Here is a 10,704-nt window from a genome sequence, read left to right on the forward strand (position 1 = left end):
AAAACATCACTGCTCTAGAGGAGATCTGCATGGAGGAATGGGCCAAAATACCAGCAACAGTGTGTGAAAACCTTGTGAAGACTTACAGAAAACGTTTGACCTGTGTCATTGCCAACAAAGGGTATATAACAAAGTATTGAGAAACTTTTGTTATTGACCAAATACTTATTTTCCACCATAATTTGCAAATAAATTCATTAAAAATCCTACAATGTGATTTTCAGGATTTTTTTTTCTCATTTTGTCTGTCATGGTTGACGTGTACCTATGATGAAAATTACAGGCCTCTCTCATCTTTTTAAGTGGGAGAACTTGCACAATTGGTGGCTGACAAAATACTTTTTTTCCCCACTGTAAGTGGTTATCAACAAGGAGGCTAAACCGGTGGAAAAGAGGAGATGGGAAAACCAGAGTCAATCAATGCCTCATTGTCGTTTTCCCTCATGGCTTTATAACAGCATGAAACAATTTATCATGGCTCGCTGCCCTTGGAGTGTGTGGCGTCCAACTTCAAAGTGATACACTATTGTTTACACCTCAGTGAGCACGTTTACAGAGTATTGGATTTTTACTTACAATCGTCTCTCGGAAAATGTTCAATACATTATCATTTATAATTTCCATTTAAAAATACATTTACATATTTTTATATAATGGAGAGTGTGTCACCTCTACCCCTTCAATTATTTAACATAGCACCTCTACACCAGTTGTTTGAGCATGAAACTCCCCTTTTTCCATCAGTGGAGAGAAGTGGCACTGGGTCCACTTATCTCCATTGATTTACCTGTACCACTCAGCTGTGTTAGTTAGGACAATGGATGGCCATAAAATGTACATTGTGTAAAGCTATAGCTAATTTAGCTTAGTTGCGGGCTTGGATCCCTAAAGTTATTAGGTTTCTCTGAGGTTAAAGCAGGGGTGTGAAACAAATATTGCCACGCATTCAGTATTCAGGGGCCGCATTCGGTATTCAACGAGGACCAGAGGGCTGCACTGATATTTCCTCGCCGTCAAAATTTGCTAAATATACAATAGTTCTCTATCCATACTCCCTGACTGGGGCCGGACTACCTTATTTGGGTCTCAGTGACACAGAACATTTTGAAGTTTTATAATTGTATTCTACACTTTGTCATGAGGCTTAGATAAAATGTTGTAATTTTGAAGGTCATTTCCTTCAATTCTACACTTTTTGCCATGGGGCAAAGATTTTATTTTGCTGTTTTGTAGCTCATCTCAAGATTTTGTTCACATTTTGCCATGAGACTGAGGGAAAATGTTGCTATTTTAAAGCTATACTGAACCAAAATATAAACATAACATGTAAAGTGTTAGCATCCACATGAATATAGAAGTGTTCAGAAATATATTCTATTCTTATCCCACGTTTCATGAGCTGAAATAAAATATCCCAGAAATGTTCCATACGCACAAAAAGCTTATTTCTCTCAACTTTTGTGCACAAATTTCTTTACATCCCTGTTAGTGAGCATTTCTCCTTTGCCAAGATTATCCATCCACCTGACAGGTGTGGCATATCAAGAAGCTGATTAAACAGCATGAACATTACACAGGTGCACCTTGTGCTGGGGACAATAAAAGGCCACTCTAAAATGTGCAGTTTTGTCACACAAAACAATGCCACGTCTCAAGTTTTGAGGGAGCGTGCAATTGGCATGCTGACTGTAGGAATGTCCACCAGAACTGTTGCCAGATAATTGAAGGTTAATTTCTCTACCATAAGCCTCCTCCAATGTCGTTTTTAGAGAATTTGGCAGTACGTCCAACTGGCCTCACAACCACAGACCACGTGTAACCACGCCAGCCCAGAACCTCAACATCCGGCTTCTTTACCTGTAGGATCGTCTGAGACCAGCCACTGAGACAGCTTATGAAACTGAGGAGTATTTCTGTCTGAGGAGTATTTCTGCCCTTTTTTGGGGAAAAACTAATTCTGATTGGCTGGGCCTGGCTCCCAAGTAGGTGGGCCTATGCTGCGACCCTGCCCAGCCATGTGAAATCCATAGATTAGGGCCTAATTATTTATTTCAATTGACTGATTACCTTATATGAACTGTAACTCAGTAAAATCATTGAAATTGTTGCATGTTGCGTTTATATATTTGTTCAGTATACTTTCCTGCAATTCTACAAATGTCATATATTATTTTGGGGGCCTTGGGGCACGTGCCCTGCGTGCCCGTTCGGTATAAATGTAGTAGGTCCATTATCATTTCTACACAGTTTCGATTGGGTTTTACTCAAACCACCCGCGGGCTGTATGTTTGACACCCTTGGGATAAAGACTTCCTGATGCCAAAATACCCTCTGTAACGCTTTCAACCAGGATTTAGGGCCTATTAAATAAGCTGTTTCAAATAATTGACTGGATCGTGTGATACTGACTGCACAACTCTGTTTCACAATCTTTACTTGGCATAGTGTCACACGTATTACTTGGCTAAGCATTGTGAGGATGTCCAGAACTCATTTAACAGTTTTTTTATGTTGCTTTTTGCCAATGTTGATTATTTTAGGTACTGTGTAGCAAATGTCTTTCTTTAGCCAAGGCTCTTGGCACCACGTTTTCTGCAGGGTACAAGCAACATAAAACAATTCAAATTTCTGCTAATAAACACCAATTGCAAGGTTCTTTCCATGTACTGTAGAATATGATGCAGAATATGATGCATGTTCAATGGAAATAGCATGATTTTGAGGCCTATCAGTAACTTTACCATTTGTACCCCTGGGGGTACATTTGGTGGGTAAATACAGTTTGATCATATTAGTGAAATTATGGGGGCCATGTTCACTGAAAAATATAGTATTTGCTTTGTATGAACACTCATTATGTTCATTATGTGACTCCTCACAATGTTTTACGTAATGAAGTCCAGGCATCCCGATAAGGTCATAACCTATAGTTGTAAATGTCAGATCCTGCAACGCCTCCGGCACATATGTAAAACCATGGCGTTGGCATGCATGGCCTGGACCAGTATTCCCAAAGGCCCCTTCGAATGAGGACAATAGATTTTCAGTGCTCCTCAGCGCATAGCCATGCATCGTCCCAAAAGGGCTGGCCTGCATGGTGGACTTCTTTTAGACTTTTTTCAAAATATGTGGATCCGCCCCTGCCTGATTCCATATCTTAAACATTGCCCGACCACATGATCTGGTTGATATTTCTCTGTCGATTAGCAGGCAACAAGTGAGGAGCAGCTTTGTAGCCTGCAGGAAAAAGGGGGAGATAAACGTTGATCCTGACATTCAAAAACTACAGACGGTAAGTAAGTCTGGAAGCTTTAATGGTTTTTCCATCTTTGAAGGCTATGGAAGACAAATCAACCAACAAATACATTTTTTGTGAATACTGAAACTGCACAGTTTCTCTGCTTTTTTTTAGGCTGAAGCTCAGCCTCTGAGAGAGAATTGACTTACATTTATTTAGGTGGACATACAAAAGCAAAAACATTCATATTTAATGTGACGAATTAAACTACAATGGATACTGACAGCAAATTTTGCATTGACATGTGACACTGAATAACTCCATAAATAATGTTAATACATCTCTGAAATAATTATATCTCTTCAAAAGTAAAATGTGGGTGAAGCCATCTACACATTGGATTATTACATTTATACAAAGTAAAAGGTTTTGCATGTGTTATTTTTTATTTTTTTTAAGTTACCCCAATCAATATATGTATTATAACAGTAGCAATAACATTACATGAAATTAAATCTTGATTAACATAGTTTTGTTTAGCATATTTTAAGATCTGTCTCAGTAACCCAGCATATGGGCAAATCATTCAAATGACCTATGGAGTAAAGATAATATCAACCAACATCTTAAATTGAGCACATTAATTACACTTGGACATAAAGTAAGTTAACAACATATTTTGTCGATGGTATATTTTCTTAAAGTTAATGGCATTACAATTCATACAAGGTATTTAAAAAGTACCTCCCTATCAGATTAATTTATGTTAGATAGTCAGAGTTGTTTTGATTTATGTATAAGTATTACATTTTGGAATATACTTTGAATATGCCTATATATTCCCTTCCTAATATTAGACTGAAAATCCTACACACACAGGGTGAAAATACACTATGTTCATCCTAACAAAAATGTGGTTAGTTATTGTATTTGCAAACAAGCTGCCAGTATTCAATGAATTTCCATACATTCCCTGTAACGGTTAACCTCACAGTCTTGTTGTAAATTTCATTATAACTAGGTATTACGATTTCATATATGTATTATTTTTTTAAATAAACTATACTGGGGACATTAAGAGGAATTCATACAGCTTTTACATTTACATTTTACATTTTAGTCATTTAGCAGACGCTCTTATCCAGAGCGACTTACAGTTAGTGAGTCGCTCTGGATAAGTATATATATATATATTTTATCATTAAATAATTTATTCTAACTTTACAAGTATTTAGAGACACTTCAAGGGGTGGTTTCCCGGACACAGATTACAGATTCTTCATTGAGTTGGATTTTTAGTCCATGACTGGGCTTAATCTGTGTCCGGGAAACCGCCTCTAGATGTCTGTTTGATGACTATTATTGAGACTACTTCCTTGCGTACAGTTTCCAACTCATTTTATAAACAAGAAGCAGTTCTGCTTGACTAGGCAGAGGCTCCCACAGAAAGCTTCATCCAATCTGAAAGAAACCGTACAGTGAAGTTATGCTGAGGACATGCTGTACAGTCAAAACAATCAAGGACCTGAGATTGTATTCAAAATGTTCCCATTGTAGCACCATTGTACAATTACAGAGTTGGTCTAGATATCTATCTTTAATCATCAATGTAAGGCTTTATATAAGAAGTGGATATGTGCTGAGTGGAATAATAGCAAGTAAACTTTGTCGATTTGACCATGACATTAGTTTCTAGGCTATATTCTTATAATTTATTTAATTCCATTTTTTAAAATACATTCTTGTACTGGATATTATTAGATGTTTTTGTGAATCTTATTGCATTTTTTTTGCTGTGCATGTGCTAGGGTAGTCAATTTTGTGCCAAGTATAGTTAATTTGCTATACAATAACAATCTTGAACTGCTGTGTAAATTATGTGACATTCAAATTCCATGTATGTTATGAATATGTATACAACCACAATACAACCACAATGGGCTCTTATAGTCTTCTAACACTCTGTCCTCACTACAGTCCTCAGGCCCACCTTGCTGACAGAAAAGCACTGTGATGAATTCCCTGTTTCTCCTGAGCTGTCTAAGCTCCACCTGGTTTCTTATAGTGTACTCACACATGATACTGGAGGACAAGCTATACACCAATACGTCTTCTTCCTCGAGTCTACGGCATGGGAGCCTGTCAGATGTTCCACCCATCGTCATTGTAGGTCAGTTAATCCTTAGGTTTGGCATATAATCAGTATTTGAAAATAAAAAAAGGGCTGCTAGATGTTTTCTAGAAAAACGATCACTGCATTTCTTGATATGTGCTGCTATCTTGTGCCATTTTGTTGTTGTTATTGCAGGACATATTATTGTAAAATGTGGATACATTTTGCTCAGGTATATTTAAGTATTCCAAGGTTGACTTCAAAACCGACAGTATGACTATAACACCAATCTTGATAAGCTACTACATTATATACCTTATATAAATATATGTAATAGACATATATTTATATGCCTTAAATACATGGAAAATATGTTTATTTTTCAGAGTTACCCAAAACCATAAAGAAGAAAAAAACCAAGAAACCAAGAAAGGTAAACTATGCTGTGAAAATAAGTGTCCAACCTATTCATGTTTGTATCATACTGTTAAGTTGGTGGAAATATTTAAAGTCTAAAATACACATAGCCAATAGTGTAAAAAGCCTTATTGAGACATTGATTGAAAAAACATTTCAGCGCATATGCAGGCACCATGATGAAAAGTACGAGAGTGAAGTGGTAACACTTTTATTAACATGGGGGTACTAGGGTACATTAATTAACATGAGTAAATACAGCAGTTAACATGAATGAATATGACATTAATTAATGCATTTACAAAGCAATTTGTATTCTTATATTGACTAGACTATTACTAAAGACACATTCATGATCACATATATAAAGAGGTGAAAATGGCTTGATGTTATCTAAATATTAGTTGAGTCACTTGGCAACTTTTCCCCCTTTACTAAGGAGGGCCCTATTGTAAAGTAGACATTAGTAATGCTTTATAAAGTGTTGTATGTCATTCATAATTCATTAACTATATCATTTATTAATGTTAATTGATGTACCCTTAGTGTGCAGGCAAGGCTAAATCATCAACCTTCTTCCGCAGAACAAATTCAGCGTCAAAAACAAACGTCCACCTCCTCCCCCCAACTGCGTGCCATTGTGGGGAAGCTGCAAAACCCCCAATAATGTGTGCTGTGAGTACTGCGCTTTCTGCCACTGCCGCCTCTTCAAGACTGTGTGCTATTGTCGAATGGGAAACCCGCGGTGTTGAAGACATAAAAGAGGATATTAGCATATTCACAAGGAGAGAAAATGTCATTTTGAAGTCACTTTTATTATAAATAAGAATAGAATATGTTTCTGAACACGTTTATATTCATGTGGATGCTACCATGATTATGGATAATCATGAATGAATCGTGAATAATGAGGAGTGTGAAAGTTTCAGAGGCATAAATATCATAACCCCCCCAAAAAATGCTAACCTCTGTTATTGGTACTAGAGAGAGGTTAGCATGTTTTGGGTATATGATCTTTTGTGCCTCTGTTACTTACTCACTCATCGTTGATCACGATTCACTCATGATTATCCGTAATCATGGTAGCATTCACAATAATGTAGAAGCATTCAGAAAAATATTATATTATTATTTACAATAAAAGTGACTCCACAATGACACATTACATTATTTACCATTCATTTCTATTGGGCACAACATAATCCAAAACACAACCAAAACAAACTGCAAATGCATCCAACAAGTTTGTAGAGTCACAAGCTTGATGTAGTCATTGTGTGTTAGGAATATGGGACTAAATACTAAACTTTTGACTACTTTAATACACTATAAGTGAATTTGTCCAAATACTTATGACACCTTCAAATGGGGGGAATAGACGAAGAAACTGCTTTCATTTCTAAATGGTAAAACAGATACACTACCAGTCAAAAGTTTGGAGAGAATGCCAAGAGTGTGCAAAGCTGTCATCAAGGCAAAGGGTGGCTATTTTGAAGAATCTCAAATAAAAAATATATTTTGATTTGTTTAACACTTTTTGGGTTACTACATGATTCCATATGTGTTATTTCATAGTTTTGATGTCTTCACTATTATTCTACAATGTAGGAAATAGTAAAAATAAAGGAAAACCCTGGAATCAGTAGGTGTGTCCAAACTTTTGACTGGTACTCTATGTATGCTCAAATAAAAGGTGATATTCTGCACTGTCGCGTCATATGAAACATTTGATCTCAAATCCAAAATGCTGGAGTATAGAGCCAAATTAAAAGATTTAGCTTCACTGTCCAAATAAATACGTATGGGGAGTGTATGTACATGAAGCAGCGCATGGGTCTTTCCACGAAATGAGTGCTTTTTGCCTTTCATATTGTAAGTAGAAATTGTGCACAAATATTGCTTTTTAAAAACCTGTTATATTAAATGATGTGCCGTTTCATACTGAACTCATGGAAAATTCAATAAATCCGATTCTTTAAATGAATAAAGACTTGCTAAACTGCCAAAAAGTCATCTGATATGTCCCTCTGTGTATCCTCTGTGACTTCTAGGAAGATTTTAACCCACTCAACGCCATTTTCTCCAAGTTTTCACCATCATTGTAAAGCCTTAGTTATTTTTGTCGCCTTGACAAAGTCATTTCTGAAGATTATTATTTATTTCATGTTATTAATTATTCATTTAAGGAGAAAAAAAAAACTATCCCTCAATTTAACGTCAACCCTGTTAGGTGAACCGAACTCTCGTTTTAATATGGTGAAACTATTCCTTTAAAAAAAAAAAATTCTAAAGAGACATTAACCATCTAATATTCAAATCATAGTGTGAAAGCAGGTGAGCTGGTTCGACTCTTTCTGGCCATTTTCTGGTGTTTTGTGGTGGAAAACCGAGCGGGTCGAGCATAACACATCATAACAGTGGTCCTCTGTAGCTCAGCTGGTAGAGCACGGCGCTTGTAACGCCAAGGTAGTGGGTTCGATCCCCGGGACCACCCATACACAAAAATGTATGCACGCATGACTGTAAGTCGCTTTGGATAAAAGCGTCTGCTAAATGGCATTATATTATTATTATTATTATTATTATTATTATTATTATTATTATTATTATTATTAACTCTGTTACCCATAGATCAAATCAAATCAAATTGTATTTGTCACATGCACCGAATACAACAGGTGTAGACCTTACTGTGAAATGCTTACTTACAAGCTCTTAACCCACAATGCAGTTTAAAGAAAATAGAGTTAAGAAAATATTTACTAAATAAACTAGAGTAAAAAATAACACAATAACAATAATGAGGCTATATACAGGGGGCACCGGTACGGAGTCAATGTGCGGGGGTACAGGTTAGTCGAGGTAATTTGTACATGTAGGTAGGGGTAAAGATAGACAGGCTAGAAATCTCCCGAGTGGCGCAGTGGTCTAAGGCACTGCATCGCAGTGCTAGCTGTGCCACTAGAGATCCTGGTTTGAATCCAGGCTCTGTCGTAGCCGGCCGCGACCGGGAGACCCATGGGGCGGCGCAGAATTGGCCCAGCGTCGTCCAGGGTAGGGGAGGGAATGGCCGGCAGGGATGTAGCTCAGTTGGTAGAGCATGGCGTTTGCAACGCCAGGGTTGTGGGTTCAATTCCCACAGGGGGCCAGTATGAAAAAAATATATATATTGTATGCACTCACTAACTGTAAGTCGCTCTGGATAAGAGCGTCTGCTAAATGACTAAAATGTAATGTAAATGTTTTAACTATTTCAATATTTTTTTAAAGCTTGCATTGAATTGCCCCACCTTGTAGCACACAACAAGCTTCCATTCCCCCTGTCACAAGGGGATTTATGTTTGATTTAAGATTAAGTCGTCAACCCTGTTACGGTCAACAATGTTACGGTCAACCCTGTTACTTTATTTGGCACTTACGATGGTCATTTTTTTATTTAACCTCTTGAGATGGGAATTTATTTTTATTAAGTTGAGCATATCCTCTTTGTGAAAGAATGTTAAAATTAGGTGAAATAAAATGTTGTTTTTTCACCAAGTTACACTACTCAAAAGGCACCTAATTGGTGGAACGACCCACATCATGCCAGTGCTGTAAAAGTGGCAGTGTGTAGGATTTACTGTCTTGAGTAGTTTTCCAGTCCAGGGGCCCAATTGTCTGGCTCTTTGATAAAAACGTGGCAAGAACTTGAAAAGAGGCACAAATTGTGTTCCCCTACCTGGTTTTCATAGATTGATGCTGCTAGTGTTCACAAGCTCAGAATGATCAGCAGTTTAGTGTTGCATGCATCTGATGGTTTTACCTACAGCACAAACAATGAAACTATCACTGGAGAACTACAAATGTTTTATAGCTGTATATTAATATGGCATGTGATTTACAGAAAGACAAACTGCCAAAGGCACTCCAGGAGCCAAAATGTCAGATTTCTTTAAAAAAAAACTGTACAGTATTTACAGCGAGGTATTTTCTGGAGGCCAACAGTATTTCATTTTCCATGGCAAAATTGCTTGTATTAACACAATTATTTTATTGATGTTACGAAAAATCTATTTGTATTTTTGGTAACTTTATGTATGTTAATTGTAGCCATCTTCACATTTAAACACATTTGAACTGCTGCACTTGTCAAGGTCATGGCTGTGAATCGTCACCCTGCAGCAGTACTGGACGCCTGGTTTCTATTGCATTTGTGTTGCGCCCACTAAGTCCACACGCTACAACAATCTTGCACTTCTCATCAGTTCATCATGTTTGTTTGATATTGTTCTGGATGTCACCTCGGATGAATTGTATAAGGACAATTGCAGAACACTTGCTTGCTTCTTTGACCCTGCAAAGTCTCAGTTACCAAAGGCACATTTATGTAAAGCCTCTTTAAGGTATCGGCATGGGCCCCTGACTTTGGGGTGACCTCCCCCAGATTTATTTTTGCATTTTTAAAACAATTTTCATGCAATTCTACACTGTTTCTTAACAGGGGGAATCCATATTTATGAACAGAACATCTATTTTTTGGGCTTTGCCACAATTAATGATATTGAAAAAGTGTTTTAATTACATTATTAATCTACTCCCTTCCCTGATAATCCCACCCCCAATAATTCATTGACATGTCTGAAACCCTACCAACCCTGTGACTGACAAACATCCCACCCCCTTCCCTGACAATCCCACTCACAGTGATCGATTGATAGCCCAAACTGTGAAGAATGTGTCCAGGATAACGCATGAAAATGAGAGGAATAATATGATTTTACTCAATAAGGATTTGAATGTTGTACTTGGTAGGTTAAGAAAAAGCATTGTTAAATTTCACATTAAGTTTTAATCTTATTTTTGTCAAATAAAGCGATCACAATAATGTGGTACAATTACAAATATGAACTTTGATTTATCTTTTAACAAAATAAAATCTCAATATGGCAGTGTAATA

At 36.9% G+C, this 10,704-nt stretch overlaps 1 protein-coding gene across 1 annotated transcript; it reads left to right on the forward strand.

The window, feature by feature from the left end:
* The first annotated feature begins 3,041 nt into the window (after positions 1-3,041).
* Positions 3,042-6,641, forward strand: asip1 (agouti signaling protein 1). Its single transcript, XM_041893081.1, has 4 exons — positions 3,042-3,292; positions 5,216-5,408; positions 5,738-5,784; positions 6,353-6,641. Exons 2-4 carry the CDS (start codon positions 5,252-5,254, stop codon positions 6,518-6,520), a joined length of 372 nt encoding a protein of 123 aa, XP_041749015.1. The 5' UTR covers positions 3,042-3,292; positions 5,216-5,251; the 3' UTR covers positions 6,521-6,641.
* The last annotated feature ends 4,063 nt before the right edge of the window (positions 6,642-10,704 follow it).

The sequence above is a fragment of the Coregonus clupeaformis genome, chromosome 12, assembly GCF_020615455.1.
Source record: "Coregonus clupeaformis isolate EN_2021a chromosome 12, ASM2061545v1, whole genome shotgun sequence".
NCBI lineage: Eukaryota > Metazoa > Chordata > Actinopteri > Salmoniformes > Salmonidae > Coregonus > Coregonus clupeaformis.